The sequence below is a fragment of the Arachis stenosperma genome, chromosome 5 (genome assembly GCF_014773155.1).
Source record: "Arachis stenosperma cultivar V10309 chromosome 5, arast.V10309.gnm1.PFL2, whole genome shotgun sequence".
Classification (NCBI taxonomy): Eukaryota; Viridiplantae; Streptophyta; class Magnoliopsida; order Fabales; family Fabaceae; genus Arachis; species Arachis stenosperma.
This window is the reverse complement of record NC_080381.1, coordinates 133,873,641-133,898,248: the sequence shown is the minus strand read 5'-3', so window position 1 is coordinate 133,898,248 and position 24,608 is coordinate 133,873,641. Positions and strand designations below refer to the sequence as shown.

Sequence of the window (24,608 nt, the reverse complement as noted above, 5' to 3'; positions counted from 1 at the left end):
CTTACGACATAGGGTCAACAGAGTATCAAGTCTCAACCTGGAGCACGTGGTGGCTAGCCACTGCTACTACCCAGGAAAACTCGTATCTCAGATAGTGGAAGTGCAAATCACAATTATCAATAATTCAGCATAAACATGCATGAATTCTCATCCATGGATCAACATCCATATCAGCCATCCGGCTCACGGTTCAGTCTAGAACCAGCCAATATTCATATCATACACAGCCATTCCGGCTCACGGTTAAATCCATAACCAGCCACTTCATTAACAATTACAGCCTTTCGGCCCATGGCATAACAAGCACTTCCACCACCATCCTCCGCATCTCACATAATTATCTTTGATCCTCATTGATCATTCATTTTTCCCTTGCTTCACTCGCAAGTTACCTCATTCACTAGCCCCTTTTTGATAGCTAGGCATGTCATAATGATTTAAGACAAAAGTGGTGAGATCAGAGGCTTAGAAGTATGAAATTTGGCTTTTAAAACTCAAAAATCAACTTTGGGATGAAAACAGGGCCACGCGTACGCGCACTCCACGCGCACGCGTGGACGGCCTCAAAAACTCATCGACGCGCAAGCGTCATGCACGCTAACGCGTGGATTAAAAATTTGGCAATCGACGCGCACGCGTCAACCACGCGTATGCGTGGGTGTTCTCGTGCCCCAAGCACAATACTGGCACAGTTCTGGCATAACTCTTTGGAAAATGGCTGGGCATTGGGTGCAGCAAAATCGGCGCGCCCGCGCACATCACGCGCACGCGTGGATGGCGCTTTCTGGAAGATCGACGCGTACGCGCCAGGTGCGCCCACGCGCAAGGAGTCATTCTGCTAAAAATTTTTCTAAGTTAAAAGCTGCAGAATTCACACATTCAACCCCCAATCTTCCGACGGACATAACTTCCTCATTTTAAATCGTTTTTCACCCGTTCTTCGAACGGCATGGACATCCCGGATCCAATTTCATTTCTAAATAGATTTGGCACAAAACTGAGATCCGTAGTCCAAGTTATGTCCCATCAAAGTATGCCCAAAAACCATATTTTTCATACAAAACCACAAAGTGTCATTCTCAAAACAAGCCATTTTCAACTCTTTTCAAAATCAATCAAAACATGCCAATTTCATCCCTTTTCTTTTTGAAATCAATCAAAATATATCAAATTCAACATCAAGCCTCCTCAACTCACACATTGACACTTTACCACAATTTACAAAATCACTATCTCATCATTTTAACCCACTTCACCCAAGTGGCTCAAACTCAAACATATTGACATATCATATACTATTCCTCATGCCAATTCTCAACAACACAAATTCCAATAAATCATTATTGTACACGATCAACATCATACTCACCATCAACATGGTTCAACCCACAATTCAACCATAACCATTCATCAAGCATATATCACAACATGCATATTTCTCATACATCACACCACCAAGGCATCAATAATCATCATCACATATATGACCACATCATATATCTCAATCATTCAACAACATCAACAATTCAATGCCTATCTTAGGGCCTCTAGCCTAAGTATTTCCTACCACATTACATATTAGATACGGAAAACCGAAACCATACCTTAGCCGATTTTTCAAGCTCAACCGGAGCACTTCCAAATCACTTATCCACAAGCTCTCAAGGCCTCAAAACCTCCAAGAACAGATTTTTCACCACCAAACCATTTTCAAGCTTTTCAAAATCACCAATCAAGCTCCAATATTCACATATACATAACCTAAGCCACAATCATCATACCCATACACAACATCTCAATACCCAAACATCATAGAACAACAAAATTACACTAGGGTTGAGAATCTTACCACACCCAAGGTCCAAGGAGACAAGATTAACATTCTCCTTCAAGAGAGTTGGGTCCTATAACATCAAAGAGCCCAAAATCTCAATATTTTTGCTCATAAAACTCGAAAACAAGGCTGGAATTTCGAAGAGCAAAACGTGGCTTACCTCAAGATTAATTGTATGGGTTTTGTAGAGCTCTCCGCGGTGAACGCTTGGCCGCAAACGGAGCGGCAATCGGAGCTCTAAATCAAAAGTTATGGTAGTTTGAAGATCAAGTGAGAGAAAGAACTTGAGAGAGTGTTCTTCCCTCCATGGCCTCCATTTTCAGCATGTGAGTGTGTTTAGTGAGGAGAGAGAATGCTGAAAACTAGGGTTTTGGTTTAGTTATGTTGGGCCAAGGGCCCACTTTGGGTCCGGTTGGCCCGGTTTGGCCCGTTAGGTCCAATCTTGGTCCGAATCCTATAAAATTGGTACCGAAATTCTCGTCTCAGTCTCCTTTATCACATTTAGCCATAAAAATTCACATTTAGGGTTTTCTAGAATAAATTCTCATTTATGGGTTAATTAGCCGTTAATTAACTGGGTTTTACATAAATTAAGTTAAAATAACTTGTATGGACTTGTATGTGAAGAATATTTATTAATTTTTATATTCTTTTATATCCTAAATTAACTTTTTTTTATTAAAATTTTCATAGAAATTAGAATTTTGAATTTGATTTAAAAAATTAAAATACCTTTTTAATTAATTTTAAAATGACTAAAATAAATATTAATAAAACACATATTGAAAAATTAATTTAAATAAATAATTTATTTAAATAATAATTGAATTATATTATAAATATGAATAGAATAATAATTATTTAGTAACAAAAACTTAAATGAGTTTTTAAACAAATAATTATACTAAATAATAAATAATTTGTAATATATGAAAATAAAATTTATAATTAAAATATCTCAATTTAATATTAATAAAATTTGTCATACCAATATTTTACTTTTTTTTCAATTAACTTTATATCTTTTTTTAAAGTTTTGATGTTATTTATGTTGGCCGAAAGTTAGTTTAACGTAGAAAAAAAAATAAGGAGGTACTACATATCCAAACACTAAAATATACAGGAAACAAAACTACATACAAATTCTAAAAACAAGGCCCATTTGCACTAAAGAGGCAACTTCAAATAACGGGACCCAACGTATTGTCAATGCTCGTTGATCCTAGATACCAAACTAGCCATCAGAAGCTTTGAAACAATCTGCCAAGCTGCCTTCTTTCTACCAACAAAAGTGTACGTGTTAATAGTAAATAGATCTAAAAGGAATATTTTTATATCTGTATGAATTAATATCTATCGATTATAAAAATCTATAATAAATTCATGAGGATAATTTTGGTGAGATCTCTATTCTCGATTTAAAACAAAACATTTTGTTCTAAATTTAAAAAAATAATGAAAAGTAGAAAAATTTCCTTTCCATAGCTCATAAGTGTATTTTTCAAAAAATTTCTAATAATAGTTTGATTCAAAATATAGCATAGTGTTAACCATTTTAGCCTATAAAGATTTAGAAATTTTATTCTCATATAACATGGCTTTAACCATCTTTTTGAAACTCTTATTGTTCTTGTCCACAACACCATTTTATTGAGATGTTTAGAAAGAGAAATCGTATGAAATCATATTTTGATCACAAAATCTTTTAAAAAATTGATTTTCAAAATTTTTTTTGAGATAACTTCTAATAGAAATAATTTTATAAATTTTTTAACTCTTTTGCTGATTTTTTTAAAAATATTAAAAGTGGCATTTTTATGAATAAGAAAGAAAATCTAACCATATCTAGTGTAGTTATCTATAATAACTAAGTCATAGAATTTTTCATCTAAACTTTGAGTTTTAGTTGGACCGAAAAGATTAATATATAAAAGTTCCAAAATTCTTTTAGTTGAGACATCTTCCTTAATTTTAAAAGAGAATTTTGCTTATTTACCTGTTTGACAAACATTACAAATAATATCTTTGCAAACTTAATGTTAGAAAGACCTCTAACTAAATTTTTTTTGATCAATTTTAAAATTTGAAATATGTTTACATGTCATAATTTTTTATGCCAAATTCATTTTTCATAATAAAAAAATATTTTATATTTTAATTTTTCAAATTATCTAGGGTGAGATCATACACATTATCACACCTTTTGACTATAAATAAAATAGATTTAGTTTTTTCATTAACAATTTTGTATTCAAAATGATTGAAAGAGATTAAATAGCCAAGATCACATAATTGATTAGTACTAATTAAATTATGTTTTAAACTATTCACTAAAAGAATATTGTTTACAAAAGTTGAGAAATCTTACCAACTTTTTTTATGGCAGTTATCTTACCATTATGATCATTTCCAATCATCATTTCCAATAATAATGAAGCCACCATCATATTCTCTGTCATGTGTCGAGCATCTGCTATTCATGTAGCAAATGTTTTTCCTTTTTTTGGATGCTAGGTAAACTTGTATAAGCTTAAGAAATCTTAGGTATTTAAATTAATTTGAATTCTTTGATGTGAATTTTTTTTATTACACAAGGTCATTATAATTCATTAGTATATACTTTATCATTATATTTCTTTAAGGAAATAAAGCATTGTTTATGAGTGTGTCCAGGTTTATTATATCTATAGCAAATTTTTTTTGTTGATTTTGTAAAATTATATGATGATTTTTTGCTTTGATTATATGAAATAGAAATTTTATGAGAATGAGTTTGAAAATAGTAGTACTTCCTTTTTAATATTTTAAATCCTAAACCCTCAACCCTAAATCCTATTTTATGAGAATGGGTTTGAAAATAGTAGTGCTTCCTTTTTAATATCTTAAACCAATTTTTTGCGATATAAATCTTTGAATAAATAAGATTTTATCCAACTTATTAGATTCTTAAACAAACTTATCGTTCAAAGACTTTATAGTTTTATGCAATTTTTTTATTTTTAACAACAATATCAACAAGATTAGATGCAAATAATTTCTCTTTCAACCTCTTAATTTCAATTTTTAAACATCATTTTCATTTTTTAAATTAACAATAAAAGTATTATTATACACATATAATTTTGCTTGTAAAGAAAACATATCATATTTCAATGTTTCGTTTTTCTTTTCATACTTAGTATATTTAGATAAGATCTTAATAGAGTTATGAGATAAATCATTAATAATAGCATATAATTCTTCAGTAGTGTAGTCAAAATAATTTATCTCTTGAATAGGTTTTTTGTCCTTAGCCATAACATAGATGTGTGCTCTTTGTTCTTTGTTATCATTTTTAGATGAGTCATTTTTTAAATCTTTTCCGTCTTTAAATGAGTCATTTTTTAAATCTTTTCAGAAGACTATCAGAACTTTTTTCTTTTTCCTTTTGAATTTTTCTTTTCTTTTTAGCAAGAGACATTTTGATTTAAAGTGTCTAAGTTCATTGCAATAGTAACAGTTTAATTTGTTATTTTTCTTTTTGTCCTTTTTGGATTATGAAGAACTTATTTTTCCTACTTTATATCTCAAGATCATTCTCATCCTCTTTACAAAGAATATGATCTCATCATCACTAAAAAGTTCATTATTAGATTTGCCTCAATCTTTAACTTTAGAACAGCACTGTTTTTTTTTTGTTTTTTTTCTCTAAATGAATAGGATCATACGCTAATAGCTTTCTTTTTAACTCATTATAAGTGATTTTATTAAGATTGTTTCTAGCTTTAATCTCCCACTAGTTGGTTTTAGAATTTTTCTGACTAACTCCTTTTCAGTGAATTATTTTCTCAATGCATCAAAGCTATTGATTATAATTAAGAATATCTTAAATATCTCGTCTTTGGACTCTTCTTATTTCATGAAAAATAATTCACAATCATTCATTAGCATATCAGTTTAGGTTTTTCTCGTCTATTTTCTTCCTTCATGAGTTATTTAAAATTTCTCTTATATTTTTTTTGTTATTTTACATCAGGAGACTCTATTGTACTCCTCAAATCTTATGGCGTAATGCATCATATTCACTATCTTAGCATTTGATTTCACTTTTTTTCTTCTCATTTTCTGTCCATTATTTGTTTTTATTGAGAACAACCTATTTTTTGGGTATTAATTTTATTGAAATATCAGATCCGTTCATGATAATCTTCTAAAAATTATAATCTATTATTTGAATGAAGATCCGCATTTTAATGGTAAAATTTTACTATATCAATCATCAAGATTATAAGTATCAATTTTAAGACTAAAACAAAGATAAACAAACCAAAGTGATTCTACACCAATGTAACTACAATTTGGAGCTTCTCAAACAAATGCTAAGACAAACCAAAAATTTCAAAATCAAACAAATGACAAACTCAAACTATTTTAGCTTTTCTTTTTAACTTATACCTTTTCACTCATATATATATATATATATATATATATATAAAATCTCTCAAAATCATAAGCCTTTTTCAATTTACTAAGAAGACTCAAAACAAAAAATAAATATACCAAATTGAGGTCCAAACGAGGAAGAATGACGCTCAAACGTGTGAAGTATATATTATGAAATTTCTCCTTATCTTTTCTTGAGAATTGATCTTCTTATAGCAAATAAAATCATAGCTTACTAGCTTTTACTTGTCAAAACATTCTTCATCATTGTCATGACAATTTTTTTTTTTCTATTGGCAATAGGAATCTTTTATATTATGCTCATATCTTACTCTTAATGGTTAATTCATTTTAGATATAGTTAAATTAGCATTAAATTACATAACAATCGTACAATTTTATTACACAATTAATCATAAAATAAATTAGAATTAATTCCCAATCAACTTAACCAAATATTTGTCATCACAATAAATGATAAGATCTTTCAAAACTCAACAAATAAGATAAATTTTTTTATTTTTTAAAAGTATTTTTGGCTAATGACAAAAAATTACAAAAAACTATTTAGTGTAAAATTATCAAATTTTAAGGAAAAAAAATCACTTTCTGCAATTATACTTACAAAAAACTATATTAAAATCTGATTTTTATAACACTTTTTTGAGAAAAGTTAAATATTGTTGTCGCGTTTTAAAACATTGAATATTTTTATTGTTAACAAAAGTAAAAGGTATTGTTATCAGTATCTTAAAAAAATTGGAGACGATTTTAGTAATTTATTTTTAATTATTAATCTTTCATAATTTTAAAAAAATTAATCTCCAATAATTATAAAAAAATGATAAATTAGTCTTTAATTTTTCTTAAAAATAACATATTTTTATAATATTAAATGAAAAATAACCAAGTTGCTCATTTATCTCATCAGGTATTTACTTATCTAATATTCTAATGAGCAAGAATCAATTTGTCTAAAAAAAAAACTAATTTGTGTGATACAAATTTATTGGAATCAATTTGAAGGTGCACACTTGCACTCTAAAAATAAATAAATAAATAAAAAAACGAAACAATTTAATCTAAACCTAATTTAAATACAAATAAAAAAATACGAAAAAATGAAATAACTTTTACTCAAGTTGGCAAATGAAATTTGGTGTCACGATAAATTTTAAAAAGTTAGATTTAATGATGTTTGTATAATTTTTTTGGAGTATTTGAGAATGTTCTAGATAATTTCAGAACGTTCTTGAATGTTTTAAAAGGTTTCGAAATGTAGAAAGTTATAGAATATTCTAAAAAAATGTGAATGTATATAAAAATATGAAGAGTAATATAGAATAATTTAAAAGTATTTAAAAAAATGTGGTAAGATAGATATTTATAATGAAGATTTTAAATGATTAATATGAATCTTTAATTATTTTTAATCCTAACTATTTATTAATGAAGTGGATAGTTATAAATAGAAGTGAGAATTAAAATTTAGATGTGCGAGTTATTTGTATCAAATATTTAAGTAATAAAATATTTTTTTACTAATTTTTTTATACTCTTTTATATTTTTAGTTTTCTTATAAAATATTAAAGATTAGACTAGACTAATTTAATCTTAACTTAAAAAATTAAATAAGTTCAAGCAGTAATCTTAGAATATGTCCAAAATGGTGACATTGGATATTCAACTTAAGTACTTAATAAGGGTTCAGTAGTTCACCAAAGGTAGAGGGGACATAGGGGTGCAATTAAATTGCCAAACTCGTCAATTAAATTGCCTCGTAATTATACTCATAGGTGGATCTAGAGAAGAGCAAAATAAAAGCGTTGTTGCTTGTCGGTAGTCCTAGCACTCACTCCTCCCAAGTCTTAATAATGGCTTCACTACTGTGTCCCGCACTTGTCTTGTTTGCTGCAAGACTTTCAGGATTTGCAGTTGGACTCCTTGTTCTTTTCTGGGTCCTTACCTTCAAATCCACCTTTCTCTCTTCTTCTCTTTCCCAACAAGACTTCATCTATGCTGTATGCAGTGCACACACTCACACTACTACTCTCTTTTCTCTTTACTTTCTGCTTCCCTTTTTTACACTTTCCATTCCAAAAACTCACTTTTTTTCTTAAATGCTCTAATGATTGCAGGTTCTTCATCCTTTGCTGATGGTCATTGGGTTTATTCTCTTAAGTGGAGAAGGTAACTTGGGTTTAATTAGCTTTAGAATTGTTTGAAAGAAATCATGATGTAAAATTTAATTTATTTATTTATTTTGTTAATTAGTATATAGTTTTTGCAGCAATTTTGGTGCACAGATGGTTGCCTGGTTCTATGGGATTGAAAAAATCAGTGCATTTAGGGCTTCAAGGTGTGGCACTAGCTTCTGGAATATTTGGAATTTGGACTAAATTTCAGGGGAAGGATGGGATTGTGGCCAATTTCTATAGTCTTCATTCATGGATGGGTTTGATTTGCATTTCCCTCTTTGGAATTCAGGTACTAATACACTTTCACATGGTGATTGTTTTCTTTATCTATTTCGTCTTGGTTCTTTATTTTTTCCCCCTTAATTATCATGAAATTGTGTTTCTTACTATAGTTCAACTTTTTATCAAGTGCAACGTGCAAGCAACCTTCAGTCATATTTATTAACTGGCTAACAAAAATAATTGCTTCCTAAACTAGATAAGACTCTAGCTTGGGAAATGTGTGGGCCATCTTTTGTCATGCGACCAATAATTATATATAGGAAAAATGATTGCATTCCCCAGGTGTTGCTCCAAGAGGATCCCATGGTCTCTATATTATATGGAGAGAAGCCCAATGGGCTTTTGCTTCATTGATTATGGTTTTGGTCTATATTCTTGTGTTGGAGGTTGGCAATTTCACTAAAATTGTTCCTATTCGTGTTAGAATAGAGGGGTAAACTTTTAAATAGAACAATTCGTGACAAATTAGTTTTTAGGTTATTAAATTAAAAAATACCCAGGAAAAAAAGGATATGTGCCCTATGGCAAAAAAGAAGAGAAGGATATATACCCCTTCGAAAGTAAAATATCTATATATTTAGTATTCTTAGATGCAGGAAGAATATATCTTTATTCTGAAGTGAAAATCAAAAGCAATATTTAATCTCAATATGCATTTATGATAGAATTTACGTAAGTTTATTAAAAAAAAAAGTGTGGGATTAAAATTAAGTTTACATTTTAATTTGGGTTAATACGTTATAAAAAATAAATACTAAAATTATTTGGATCAAATTATAAAAAATAATTGTTATGACTAAAAACTATTGAATCTATATTATATTCCCTTTGTCTAACTAATAATTTGTTTGTACTTTGTACACTAATGTTAGTACAAAACAATGAAACCCCAAAGAATTGTCTATTCTTAAAATATTGTTAAGATTTTGAAAAGGTAAGACGTTATTTGGTTTTTGACAATATTTTATTTTTATTTTATTATTATTTAAAAGGGTTAACTATCAATTTGGTATCCGAAAAATTTAGTTGATATAAAAAAAGTCTTTGAAAATGATTTGAAAATACAACAAAAAGATTCAATAAATATTATCATTTTTGTAAGCATAAAAAAGACTTTCATATTTAGCAAACGATTTATCTATTAGATCTAAATTTTTGTGGTAAGATTTGAATAAATATTTAGGTGTACGAAAAAATTCGGAACAAAATTTTATCTTTAGATTGTTTTTTTCAAAAAAAATATAGTCGTTCACAATAATTTTTTTTTAAATAATGATCGTAAAAATTTGCATCAAAATTTAATTTATAAAGTCATTTTTTAGAACATGTATTTAATATTTAATTTTTTTGTCGTATTTTTAAATCTTTCAAGAATTTATTTGTCATTAATATCTTTTCAAGTATTATTTTAGTAGTTTATTTTATTTTAAAGTAATTAGAACAATAAAATAATTTTTTTTAATTGTACTCTTGTTGGGAATGGATCCGTAAAACTCCCGTTTGAGGGAGAGGGAGATCAGAAGATCGGATGGGGTGTCCGAGTTAGTGCGTGTCGAATTCTCCTCTCTTTGTGATTGATAGATACCAAAAAGAGGAGAATCAATTAGAGTTATTAAATCAACTAATAGACACCCAACAAACATGTTAATCATCTAAGAAGTGGATATTTAGTTGGAATTATACTAGTTAATGAGAAATACTAACATCATCAGAATTTATTATTTTTAAAATTAATTAATGACTAAAAATAATAAATTTTGATAGTTGTCTAATATTCTTCTTAATTAATAAGGTCTTAATAAGTTAACTAATTAGATTATAGAAAGTTAGTTGGAGTGATGTTTTAATTAACAAGGTCCTAACTTATCAATCAACTAGGAAGAGAAAAGTTAGTTGAAGACTTAAAGTTGTATTAATTGGCTCAACTCAATTCAACTTGAATTATCAAGAGGACTCAACTCAATGTCAAGAGGACTCAAGAGTTACTCAAAAACTTTTCCTTAGCCAAAATCCCAGATTCTACTCCTTATTGAAAATAATTTCAACAAACAGTGTAAAAAAAACAATCCTAAAAATTCATTGCTCAAGAATAAAGTCGCAAATCTACTAAATTACAAGAAACATAACAGTTGTACAATTGAATTTAAATTCCAAATTCATTTGATTCAACAAAGACTTCAAAATAAAGAGTCCATTAACATAAAACAAGAGTAAAAAGGGTAAAGAGATACAAACCAACAAGTAGATGTTCCTCATTAATTACAAATTCAAATTCAACATTGGATTCCATTACTTAAAATTGCTAATCATTCATTGGAAAAGGAAAGTGTTGCAGAGATTTAAAAAGACTATGTAGATGTTTTACTTGATTTTTTGTAACTTCGACAGGGTGTCGAATCAAGCTTATATCATAATTTCAATTTGGAGAGTAGATACAATTCATAATTTCAATTTGGAGAGTAGATACAATTTGGAAAGTGTTGCAGAGATTTAAAAAGACTATGTAGATGTTTCACTTGATTTTTTGTAACTTCGACAGGGTGTCGAATCAAGTTTATATCATAATTTCAATTTGGAGAGTAGATATAATTCTTCTGAAAAAGAGTGAGCTCGACCTAAAAATTATTTAGCGTAAGTATTGAATCTATATATGTTGAAACATTTGTGATAAATTGTAAACTAAGAAAATAGATAAAGCAAAGTAAAAACTTGAAAATAAAATGATTGAAAGAGAAAAAAAGCAAAATAAACAACGTAAAGACAAAAATAACAAGATGGAAAAGAAATGAAATAAATAAAAATTGTAAATAACAAGTAAATTGAAGCTTAAAATAAATTAACAAAATAAATAAAAATATCCGAAAAGAAATGAAAAACAATAAAATGAAATAAAAGGTAAAGATAACATGAATAAAAGAAAATTGACTCCAAACACTCATAGGCACTTGTATTTTATAGATCTCCTTGGCATAAGTGTGATTTTAGATTTTGTAGAGTTTTATGTGATGGTGAGGTATTCAGATTGAAGTTTTCTTTTTATTTTTGTATTTCTTTTATTTATAGACCACAAGGATAGATTTGCAGAGTATCTTTCTCTTTCTACGATCTAGCTTCTTCCTATTTATCAGGTCATGACACTATCTTGATCATAAAGAATCTTGACTCTCAAGTTTGACGTGACACGTCTTCTTTTACCTTGATCTTCAAGCCCCACATTCCATAAAGTGCTTTTGGATAAAGTCTCGTGTGATTATCTCATTTCGATTTTTAGAAGTCACCAACTCGACTCCTTAATTATTTTCTTTTCACTTTCTATGATAAGTCGAACCCTTATGCTAACGCTTTTATGGAACAACCCATGTGATATGATACTTTGACCTACATTCTCATAGAACAAACCACGTGCTATGATACTTCGACTTACATATTATCAACACACCTTTAGGTCAAACGATCATGGTCGAGTTATCTGTAATGTCAAATTTTTGTGCTAACATATTGCTCCTTGAAACTTGTCTTTTCAGAAAATAAAATGAGAAGTTTCACTTGATTAGGTGCCTTGCACGTGCCATTTTTTTCAAATTTCAAAATTTTGAAAAGTCAGTTATGCATAAATGAAATAGTTCACGCATTTTTTTCTGGGAATATATAACGTTCCCAATGGGCTTTAATAGACCTCTTCTTTTTAAACCTTTTCACATTTTCAGGGTTTACTTATTCATTCAATTCCACCGATCTCATCATTCTTCATTCTTGCGAAAATCCTTATCCTTTTCTTTGAAATCCCTCGTTGTCTTTTTCACGAATTCTTAATCTAGTTCTTATTCTAGCAGTACTTTCGCTATTACTGCCACTTCTTCTTCTACTACCATTGCTGCCACAACATCTACCACTGTTCCTATCACTACCTCAACCATCGGAGCCACCACATCATCTTCTCTTCCTACTTCCGCTACTGCCGCTTCTGCTCCTAGCGGAGCTTTTGCTGCTCACATTTCTCCTTCGCAAGAAGAGGATGACGAGGATATTCAGGTTATAGAACCTCCTCCTTTGGTTGTCGATGTGCCATAGTTCTATAATGATGATGGTACTCTACGGCCTCCCAATCCTGACGTTGAGACTATCGAACTCTGGAGAGCTAGGTATTGCTTCCATTCAAGGTCACAAATGTCTATATCTTCTTTCTTTCCATCTCCCCATGAACATCTTCTATTGATTTTTTGCCAAAATGTTAAGGCTACCTACTTTGCTAGTCGAGTTTTTAGAACAGTACCCCTTAAGGAATCTAACTCTTTATTCTTGATTTGAATGTCGAGGCTTTCTTCGACTTACAAGTCTATATAGAAGTCTTTAGGCATTGCTTCTGATATTAAATTAGCCACTTTTGACTTGTCCTATACTGCACCTCTCTTAGGAGCTAGTTTGGACTTTTGGTGCCCAGCTACAAATAACTTCCATTTTTCTTATGGAATGATGGGCCCGACCTTGATGGAAAATTTTTCTTTGATTGGCAATGCTCCTAAGGGGGGAAGATGCATGTTGGGCCACTACATACCCTAATGATGTCTTCAACATCAACTTCGACTTGACCTCTGTGTCGGATTTTATTCAAAACTACATGCGTTCTAAGGTTGATCCTGTGACTAACAGTGAGCACATAACTTTCTTACTCTTATGGCTAAATACTTTTATTTTTTGTCCAAAATCGATTTAGATTCAGAGAAGCAATTATTTGTCAGTAGCTATCATGTTTCACTGTAAAAAATATGTTAACCTCCCTTCTCTAATTCTAGCTCAACTGTCTGAAACACTTTCTTTAGTAGTTAGTGAGATTCGATGAGGCGAATCTTCGATCAACCCCTTTGGTCCTACCTGGGTTGTAAACCTATGGTTGAACGTTAAACTCGAACCTCGATTCACTGCTTCCTCTGCTGAAGTTCCAAAAGCTTAGCTTGACGGTATCCAACTTTCTTTCCTTTCTTAGTCAAAACCAAAAAGCATGTCATCTATCGATGCTTTTTGTTACTTCATCACTCTCCTTCTCACGTCAAGACTAATGATGACTCTTATTACTACCCAAATCTATTTACTTGTAAAAAAAAGTGATGTTGGGTATCTCCATTCTTTAACTAGCTGCAAAACTGAAAATCAAGAGACTGTCGATGAACTATGGTCGAAAACCTTAACTCCTCAAATTCTTCCTGTGGGTCTCCCTCATGAGTCAACTGTGGCTCTAAAAAAGAAAATGGTCACCTATTCCCCCCAATATGTGTCGAGGAAGTTTGGTCTTGCACAATCGTTGCCTTCTCCTCTTTCTCTCGACCTTGGAGCAAAAAATGATCCATTATGAGGTGTCGAGTTTGGAAGAGTTTGATCAAATTTTGGACCTCAATCACCAAAGGGTGACTTCTCAATATGACATCAAGTTTTGCTTTCTCTCGACACCTGCATTCCACAAGTGGTGGTCGACCTTTTATGTTTCTCATTGCCCAGCATCTAAACAAGCACTCTCTAGTTTAGTTTTCCCTACTGCACAGACTGTCGCAACATCGAAGAAAACTAAGGGTGAGCATGTTAAAGAAATCCCTAAATTGAAAAAATATTATAAAGTAAAATGACATTTCAGGAAGATAAAGTATGTTTTCAACGAGTCCTTAGAGGTATGTGAAAAGAAGTAAACACATTTTCATAGATGTCTCGACCGTTACTTCCTGACTTAGGCTCGAGATCCTTATGCTAAAAAAAGACACTTTATGCGAAAATTCAATTCCCTTTCTTTTTCCAATTCTCCTTTTGGTCTTGCTGATCGACTACTTAATCCTCCTAAAGGAGCCTTAGGAGTGAATTACCTACTCCAAAAGAAAGATCCTCAAACTCTGGCATCAACACGACTGGTGTCGTTTATTACCAGGGCTTTTGGAATAAGATTCATGGTCAAACAAGGATCGCTGGATACTCTCCAAGTACTATATTTTCTTAAAACTTTATCCTTTGAGTCTTTACTTATCTTATATTCTCTATATTTTTCAGCTGCTTGACCTATAGAGATGACTGTTATTGCTGCCGAGCCCAAACCAGTCAAGGAGAATTGGGAGTCAGAAGAGGATGCTGCTCCAAAGAAGACCAAATCCAAATGAGGTCGGGGTAGAGGATGGTCAAGTGAGGCCACACTTTGCTAAAAAAAGCGTAGTGCTATCGACATCCTTCTTGGAGCTAACCCCAAGAAAGTTCAAAAAACAAATCCCACCATTTCTTTTAAGGTATTTTTATAACACCTTAAAGCTTATGTCCGAAGTTTGTTTTGCATAAATACTTAATAACTCTTTCCTATTCTGTCAAAATAGTCAAAACAAAGCTCCAAATCTTGGGTCCAGAAAGTCGCTCTGAACTAGAGGTTGACCTATCCGGTATCGAGACTGAAGTGGCTCAACCTACTCCTCCCGTAGTTCCTCGACCGGTGGCTATACCACCATTTCCGTTTTAAGTCCAGTACAGCTTAATACGTCGACTGCTGCCTCTCAAGCCTCAACTGATTCTCCAATGGAAAATTTTCTCACCATTTCCATATTTCATTTTGTTTGTTCATATTCACATACTTATCTTTTGCAGGCGAGCTATATGCCTTTGCCAAGTTATGCGAAAACACATCGAGAATCGGGTCCTATTTTGACAACTGTTGCAGCCACTTCTACACTTACTCTGGACATATATTAGAGTGCTGTCAAACAAAATTTAGAGCTCCTATTCCATGTTCTTGCACCAGAGGCTGGGGATTTAGATTTTGAGATTTTGACTTTGATTTGCGAACATTCTGTTAGAAGCTCAATAAGTATACTCTTCAGAAGGAACAAGAGTTTTCTCCTCTTCTGGTTCAGAACCAGAGGTTGTTCCTTCTGTTCAAGAGTTAGAACCAATTGTTTTATTCCGTGAAGAGGAGGTTACTTCTCTTGAGCCTCAAATGCCACCGGGTCTTGATCCTCTGGTTGTCGAGATGGTGAACATAATTCTCGACTGCCTCAACCATCCTTTAGAGGAGATCAACAACAACGCTAACCTGAAGGTTCGACTCTTCGAAGCTCTTGGTTTTTTGGACCAAAAGATTCCAACTAGGATCCATACAGTTCTAGGTGTCTTTATTGAAGACATTTACAATTATACTTCCAAGTCTGAAATAGTCGAGGAAAAGTTGAGAAAGTCGATTGAGGCATTGGCTAACCATGACGCCCAGCTAAAGAAATGTGAAATGTCTAAGTCTCAAATCGAAGAAGTCTTATCAGAGGGTCGAGCTAAAGAGCAAACCCTGGTATTGAGAATTGAAACTCTTGAAAAGGGATTAGCTGAGTTGAAGGCTAGTAAAGAAAAAATTGCAACAGCTAACTTGACACTCCCCAGCTTAAAAAAATTAAAAAGGTACATTCCTTCAAAGTCTGAGTTGACCTGCTTTAGTAGAAGCCATCACTCAAGCCAACAGGGTTAAAGATGAGGTTTCTGAAGTCGCTACCACCTTGGGTCGAAAATAATAGGACTTGAAGCTTAAATTTAGGACTTTGTTTGAATCTTCATTGTTTGTATCATGGTTGACTCTTTGTACATGGTCGACGTTTTATTATGAACTCTCATATTTAATGATAATTATATGTTTTGAGATATTTTCCATTTATATGTCCAATCTTTCGATTATATCTTATATCTCTTAACTCATATGCATTACCATCAAATATCTTTTCGACTTTAAAAAGTCCTTCCCATAATGGTGACCATTTTTCTTTAATTTGTTATGTAAGAAGAACTAATTTTAAAACCAAGTCACCAACTGCAAATTGCTTCTTCTTTACTTTTTTGTTGTGTGACTTAGCTATAAATTCTTTCTATCAAATTATTCTATTTAAAGCCATCAGTCAAGTTTGATCTAATTCATTTGGTTCATCTATCATACTTAACATGTACTGTTCAACAGAAAAATCATTTTGTTTAGTCACTCTAATAGTATGCAAATTTATTTCAAGTGGCAAGACAGCCTTGTGGCCATATACAAGCTCATAAGGTGTCGATTCTGTAGCTTCCTTAGGTGAGCATCTATATGCCCATAACACCTGGCTCAAGGTGTTATGCTAGTTTTGAGGCAGTCTTCCGATATTTTTTAATCAAATTTATTAGAGACTTATTAACAGCTTTGACTTGATCATTAACTTGTGCATAATACAGAGTCGAATGTATTATTCTAATACCTCGTGATTCAATAAACCCCTTTATTTATCGACCTGTAAACATGGTCCCTTGGTCTGTAGTTAAAGTATGAAAAATGCTAAATCTATGAGTGATTAATTTCTCAATGAAGTCAATTATCTTGGCTTGGGTAACTTCTTTTATGAACACAGTTTTCACGTACTTTATAAAGTAGTCGACTACCACTAAAATAAATTTATGCTCCTTAGTCAAAGGAGGGTGAATTATGTTAATTCTAAAATACTTAAGATGAAATGTTTTTAATATATTTCAACTATATCATATAATAAAATTAATAAATGTCAAATTCTTAATATTAAATGAAATATACAATGTAATTTTAAAAATAAAAAATATTATAAATGTTGAACAATTCCTATTTGAAGTACATTCTAATCTTTAAATATTATCTTTTTTATCAAAGTTGTAAGAACCGAATCAGTAAATAAATCAATAAGATGACTAGTTTATTGATTCAATGGTCCGACCGAGATTTAACAGGGATAACCGATTTAATTAAATATTAAATAAAATTATTAAAAATTTAATATATAATTTCAAATATTTAAATTCAATAATTTCTAACATAATAATATTAAAAATTTAACCAGAAGGGCAAGAACATTGAGTGAGCTCTATGTTTTTGTCACATTGCTGCTTGAATCTCCCAAAGTAATAGCGAAGATAGCATTCAATCCTCTTGCTTCTGGAACTCCAACCAACAACGCTCCTTCTAAATTCAGTGTAGCATCTAAAAGTTTTGTTTGTGATTCTGGTTCATTCTACATGAATTGCAAAGAAAGAGTAGTTACTACCAGCAGATACAATTTATAATCAACATCATTCAAACAGAAGAAGCATAATAATAAGTGCCAAATTAATGAAAGGAACTTACAGGAACATCTGTAGCCTCACCCGTTAGGCGCATATGATATCTAATCCTAAGCATAGCTTCTTTTACACCTAACAATACTTTAATAGCTGCTTCCTTGTTGTGTTCAGAAGCTTGCTTTATCCACTGTGAGAATTGCATTTTTAACATTAACACAAAAAAGCAAGAATATGAGAGCATGAAGTGTAAAAACAACAAACAACAAACAACAACAACAACAAAGCCTTATCCCACTAGGTGGGGTCAGTTACATGAATCAAATGGTACTATTGAGATATATCATGTATCGTGTTTATAGAGGGACCGTTTACATGTAGATCTCATTTGATCACCTCATGGATGGTCTTCTTAGGTCTTCCTCTACCTTTCACCTCTTGTGCATATTTCATCTCATCCACCATTCTAATTTGGTGTTTTATCGGTCTTCTTCTCACATTTCTGAACCACTTGAGACGTAATTCTATCATCTTTTCTACAATAGATGCTACTCCAACCCTCTTTCTTATATCTTCATTCCGTATTCTATCTAATTGCGTATGATCACTCATCCATTTCAACATCTTCATCTCTGCCACACTTAACTTATGTTTGTGCTCCCTTTTGGCCGTCCAACACTCTGTACTATAAAGCATAGCTGGTCTGATAGTAGTGCGATAGAATTTACCTTTAAGTTTAAATGCACTTTTTTGTCACATATAAAACTAGACGCACTCCGCTGTTTTGACCAATCTGCTTGGATCCTATAATTTACATCATGTTCAATCTCTCCATTATCCTGTATGATATACCCAAAATACTTAAAATACTTAACTTTTCATAGGATATTATCTCCAATCTTCACCTCTATATTAGGATTTTTCCTTCACAGGCCAAACTTACATTCCATATATTTCGTTTTGCTATGGCTTATGCGCAGACCATATACTTCTAGAGCTTCTCTCCATAACTCCAACTTCTTATTTAGGTCTTCCTTTGACTCTCCCATATGGAAGATATCATCGGCAAAAAGCGTGCACCATGGTACAGGCTCTTGGATATGCTCTGTGAGTACTTCCAAGTCTAATGTGAAAATGTATGAGCTTAAGGATGATCCCTGGTGTAATCATATACCAATAGAAAATTCCGTTGTCACACCACCTTGAATCTTCACACTAGTTGTAACTCCATCATACATGTCTTTAATTACACGAATATATGCGATCCTTACTCTCTTATTTTCTAAAACCTTCCATAAGACCTCCCTTGACACCCTAGCGTATGCTTTTTCCAAATCAACAAATACCATATATAGATCCTTTTTATTACTACGATACCTCTCCATCATCCTTCTTAACAGGTATATCGCTTCAGTGGTGGATCTGTCTGGCATAAAACCAAATTGGTTCTCTGTTACTTGTGTCTCTTGTCTTAGCCTCCATTTTATCACTTTTTCCCATAACTTCATGGTATGGCTCATGAGCTTGATCCCTCTATAATTTTTGCAACTTTGTATATCCCCTTTATTCTTGTAGATAGGTACCAAGGTGCTCTTTCTCCACTCATCTGACATCTTCTTAGACCTTAAAATCTCATTAGAAAATTTGGTTAACCAACTGACGCCTTTCTCTCCAAAGCCCTTCCAAACTTCAATCGGGATATTATCGGGTCCTACTGTCCTGCCATTTTTCATCCGCTTTAGAGCCTCTTTTACTTCGAAGTCTCGAATCCTTCAATAGTAGTCGAAGTTTTGATCTTCTTCCCTTGTGCATAACCGACCAAAGCTCGGAAAAGTATTCTGTCCTTCATTTAGTAACTCGTAGAAGTAGTTCTTCCACCTTTCATTGATCTTCTCCTCTTGAGCCAACACCTCTCCGTCTTTATCCTTTATGCACTTAACCTGATCCAAGTCTCTCGTTCTTCTTTCACGACTCTTTGTGATTCTATATATACATTTTTCTCCATCTTTCGTGCCTAAGGACTGGTAGAGACCCTTATATGCTCTTGTTCTTGCTTTACTTACAGCCACTTTTGGTTTTTTCTTAGCCGCCTTATATTTTTTTCAATTATCTGCATTGCGGTACAAAGACCACTCTTTAAAACACACCATTTTTGCCTTTATCTTTTCTTGTACACTCGCATTCCATCACCGGGACTCCTTGTCTCGTGGTCCTATCCCTCTAGATTCACCAAAATTTTCTTTTGTTGTTCTTCTAATAACTTCTGACATCTCTTTCTACATCTCCTCCGCGCTTCTGTTTCCATACCACTTTGCTTTTTCTTCTACCCGTCTTAGGAAGCTTATTGGTTCCTCATATTTCATCCGCCACCACCTCGTTCTTGGGTTCTTCGTATGATGTCTTTTTCTCGACTTTTGCTCATCGCGAAAATTCATGACAAGAATCCTATATTGTGTTGTTAAACTCTCTCCCATAATAATTTTACAATTAATGCAAAATTTTCGATCGACTCTCCTCAACAAGAAGAAGTCGATTTCAAAGCTTGTCATGCCACTCTTATAGGTTATAACATGTTTGTCTCTTTTTTTAAAACATCTATTTGCGATGAGGAGATCAAAGGTTGAGGAAAAGTCCAAAATAGTTTTACCTTCGGTATTTACCGTCCTAAAATCATGGCCTTCGTGAATACTTCCATACCCAGTCACTTCTCTTCCAACATGGCCATTTAAATCTCCTCTTAAGAAAATATTATCTCCCAGAGCTATATCTTGGACCAAACTCTCGAGATCCTCCCAAAATCTTATCTTGTGTTGTTCTTCCGAACCCACTTGCGGTGCATAGACGCTAATCACATGAAAAGTACCTCCTTCCACCACAAGTTTTATAGAGATGATCTGATCTCCTACCCTCTTGACATCCACTATGTCCTTCTTCCACTGCTTATCCACGATAATACCTACCCCATTTCTATTCTTCACTTTTCCCGTATACCAAAGTTTGAACCCGGAAGTATCCAACAACCTAGCCTTCGCACCAACCCATTTTGTTTCTTGTAGGCACATGATGTTAATCTTTCTTCTTGTCATGGTATCCACCACCTCCATGAATTTTCGTGTTAGAGTGCCTATGTTCTATGTCTCAAATCTCAACCTTCTGTCGCCTTGACCTTTAACTTTTTTCTTTGTGAACTAGCTTATTTACCCTCGTCCGTTTACAAAAATGCGAAAAATCCTTGCTCATTTAACACTACACCCAAACGCTGATGCAGCGGCTCTTGCTCATTTGACACTGTACGCGAGCTATACAGCGCGTTGCTTCTGAGCAACGACCTAGTTTTAGCGCAATAACGTCTTTGATCCATGTCATGAAGATTCGACTAAATTTTTATGTTGGCTGTTGAAGATCTAACACAACCTTCCTCCTTTATCCAGGCTTGGGCTGGCTATGTACCGCAAGTATAACATAGACAGAGGTATAAAGTGTAAAATCCATGACCAAAATTAACTTAGTAAAAAATATTCTCGACAGAATCATTCCGCAACTGACAATTAGTAAAGCCAATGCAAATTAGCAAAATCAGTAAATCCATTATTAACAAAATCAGTGCAAATTAACAAAAGTATTAATAAAATATCAAAATTAGCAACTCAATATTATTAACAACAGTACAAATTACAAAACAAGCAAAACTAATTCCAAGCAACAGTGCTTACCAGTGGCAAGGGAAGAAGGAAAGTGACGGCGACGAAGGAGTGGAAACTACCGACAAAGACAGAGAGAGAGCTCGAACAGAAGAGACGGCAACCGAAAACGATGAGAGGAGAGGAGAGGAGAGTAGGAGACCTTCCTAGGACGACGGCGACAAAAGGAGGAATGATGGGAAGAGTGATGGTGGCTGCGGGCTGCGTTCAAACTTCTGCCAAACAAAGCTTTTAGCCTTCCACATGCGATGTTGCACCCACTGTTTAATCCCAGAGGAGAAGAGTGGTGATGACTTCAAAGTGGGATGGTGGCTACGGGCTGCATTCGAAGTTCGGAAAAGAAAGGTTCAACTATTTGGGGACTAGGATTCTCCAATTTTCAGAGAAAAAGAAAGGGGGTGTGATCTGAGATGGCAAATACGAGTATTGGGATAGGACATGGTCTCTTTTTTTTATAAACTTAAACGACGTCGTTTTTGAAATAGTCACCGAACTGAAAAAATCTTAAAAAAATTCGACTATTTTCAACAATTCATCAGTTAATCACTGATTTAACTAGTTTTTTACCATATCATTTTTAAAATCAACCAACCAATAAAATGACTGATTTCTTATTAATCTAATTGAACGGAGTAGTTTGATTCCGATTTTAGAACCATAATTCTTATCCTAAAAAGTTGTGGCGGCTTTTTGAGCCATGTTACATGACCGTATATATTTTTTTACTTCTTTAGTTTAAAATTTTTGGCCAAGTCCCCGTGTCCACTTTAAAATTGTTTTTGGTTTCTTCTCTTTTTTTACTTTTTTTTCCCTTAATATTTGCACCACATATTATTATATAAAAAAGACTTTAATATCTAACATTAATATCTATTTGGATGTTTTAATATATATATATATATATATATATATATATATAATATTTTTATTTTTCCTATGATATTAATATTCACAAATCTATTTTAAATACATAGTTTAGGAAAATTTTCTTTTTCTTTATGATAATAAAGCATAAAAAGTAGAAGTTATTTATCACACATAACACTTAATAAAACAAACTAATTAACAACGAAAACCAAAATAGATATTCTTTATATTTTATTGAATCTAAGACCAAGATAATTTCCTTATTTGACAGGTCACTTATTAATAATTTTTTTAATTAAAAAAACACTAATCATAATTGAAAAGTACACTAATTACTTGACTAATTCAAATTAGTTACATATATTATTAAATAAAAAATATTATATGTACATAAAAAATTAATCATCAAATTAATTATTATATATTTGTATATAAATACTTATATTATTTTAAATTTATTTTTAATATATATTTTATATTTTAATAAATATTTTATATTAATGACTAATTTAATGACTGATTTTTGTATACACATAACATAATTATTATCAAATATATGATATTATATTTAATTATATAAATTTTTAATTTTGGCCCTTCTGTTTAATTTTTGGTTCGTCCATGAATGAAAAGACCCAAACCCAGAAATGCGGTTTTTGGGGCTTATATATTTTTCACTGGCGTCAAAGCCTCACCGCTGCACTTTAATTTCTAATGTCTCATATTTGTTTCTAATTCAGTGGTTGTTAGGCTTCTTGAACTTTTGGCACAGAAGAGAGGCAAAGCTTGCGAGAATAAAGATTTTACCTTGGCATGTATTCTTGGGCCTCTACACTTATGCGTTGGCAGTAGCAACAGCGGAAACAGGGCTTCTGGAGAAATTAGCATTCATACAAACAAAGAGAAATAATGTATCCAAACACAGTACTGAGTCCATGTTGGTTAATAGTTTAGGATTGTTTCTAGCCATGCTAAGTGGTTTTGTTATTCTGGCTGCTGTTTCACCTAAGTATGGGTATCATACCCTTCAAAGCAGACAACATTAAATTCTTGCCTCTTACAACCAATAAATTATTCATGGTCACGGTTGCCCCATATTCGAGTTAGATTTGGAGCAGTATGAATTTTGAATGAAATTTTTATAGGTCATGTTTGTGCAAAAATGGGATAGATTTATCAAACCAGCTAGCCTTTATTTTGCATCCAAAATTGTGCCTTCAAATGAATTTCCACGGAGAAAAGTCTTTGTATATGGTCAATAATCTCTCATGTATAGACGCATTGACAAAACGTTAGCAGGATCACCTAACAGGTGTATCAAAATAGGGTTTTTTTTTGTGATAAAATAGGGTTAATCCTTACTAGACTCAATTTTGTTTAATAAAATTTCAAAATTAAATTGTGAAGAGCCTGTATTCATTTCTAATTGTTTCCCTTTTTTGGAAAAACTTATTGGACACTCCAAATATCCATCCATTATCCAGGACTAGAGAGGGGCCTACATATACGCGCCGACGAGTCGTACAATTTCTTTGTAAATTTGACCTTTTATATTAGAGATAATTATTTTAAGTATAATTAATGCATGATATAATATATGATAAAAAGATTAATGAAATTTTAATTTAAATAAGTAACATATATAGTATTAACATAAATATTCGGGCAAGATATTCTTCCGTGTTATAGGTCGGCTCTACACTGTTCTTGCGAGCTCTTGGAATTTGTCGCCCAAAAGTGAAGTATCCTCGTAAACTCGGACCCAAACATAATATATGCAAGAAGGACTCCGGCGTTTAAATCAGTGAAATATCTTAACGAGAATAAATATAATATCGTGTGTTGTATTGGTGATCTCCTGTCCCTTATCGTTGGCCTCGACCGTGATTTATAGCTACCATGGCTAAAGTATTCGTCGGTTTAGTCAAAATATCCGTGGCCGACTTAAATGCGAGATTTTGGAAAAAAGTTTGTTACGATAGGGAGTTATCTATTTTAAATTTGTTTCATTCTTTCGAGGAATAACCTGTTTTTTTGTCGATGTATTAGGGATACAGTACATAGCCCCCAAGCTTGACTTGCCAAACTTACGTTTTGGCAAGTTGAGCTTTTGTCGTGCGGTTATACCTCAATTATGGTCAAATATGTGAGCCCCCAAGCTCAACGCACGTTATTATTTTCAATCTTAACCGAATGTACACCTCTAAGAGATATTAGCATTGGGCTTGTGGCATGGCACTTAGGCTTAG

The 24,608-nt window shown here is 32.3% G+C and overlaps 1 protein-coding gene across 4 annotated transcripts; it reads left to right on the top strand.

Annotated features, from left to right (window-relative positions):
- The first annotated feature begins 8,003 nt into the window (after positions 1 to 8,003).
- On the top strand, positions 8,004 to 23,405 carry LOC130979311 (probable transmembrane ascorbate ferrireductase 4). Of its 4 annotated transcripts, none has more exons than XM_057902724.1 (4): positions 8,004 to 8,215; positions 8,396 to 8,447; positions 8,548 to 8,744; positions 23,100 to 23,405. In XM_057902724.1, the coding sequence occupies exons 1-4, from the start codon at positions 8,132 to 8,134 to the stop codon at positions 23,403 to 23,405; spliced, it is 639 nt and encodes a 212-aa protein (XP_057758707.1). In that variant the 5' UTR covers positions 8,004 to 8,131. The 4 variants fall into 4 exon arrangements, with proteins under 4 accessions (XP_057758707.1, XP_057758706.1, XP_057758705.1 ...); XM_057902723.1 differs by having other exon boundaries at positions 8,539 to 8,744; XM_057902722.1 differs by having other exon boundaries at positions 8,004 to 8,278.
- Positions 23,406 to 24,608: the final 1,203 nt, after the last annotated feature.

Bases quoted from the DNA above. Each gene is read 5' to 3' on its own strand.
- LOC130979311 (XM_057902721.1), top strand. From the start codon at position 8,132: ATGGCTTCACTACTGTGTCCCGCACTTGTCTTGTTTGCTGCAAGACTT. The intron at 8,279-8,395 runs GTATGCAGTGCA...TAATGATTGCAG, and splicing joins AACAAGACTTCATCTATGCT to GTTCTTCATCCTTTGCTGAT. The intron at 8,745-23,099 runs GTACTAATACAC...TTTCTAATTCAG, and splicing joins TTTCCCTCTTTGGAATTCAG to TGGTTGTTAGGCTTCTTGAA.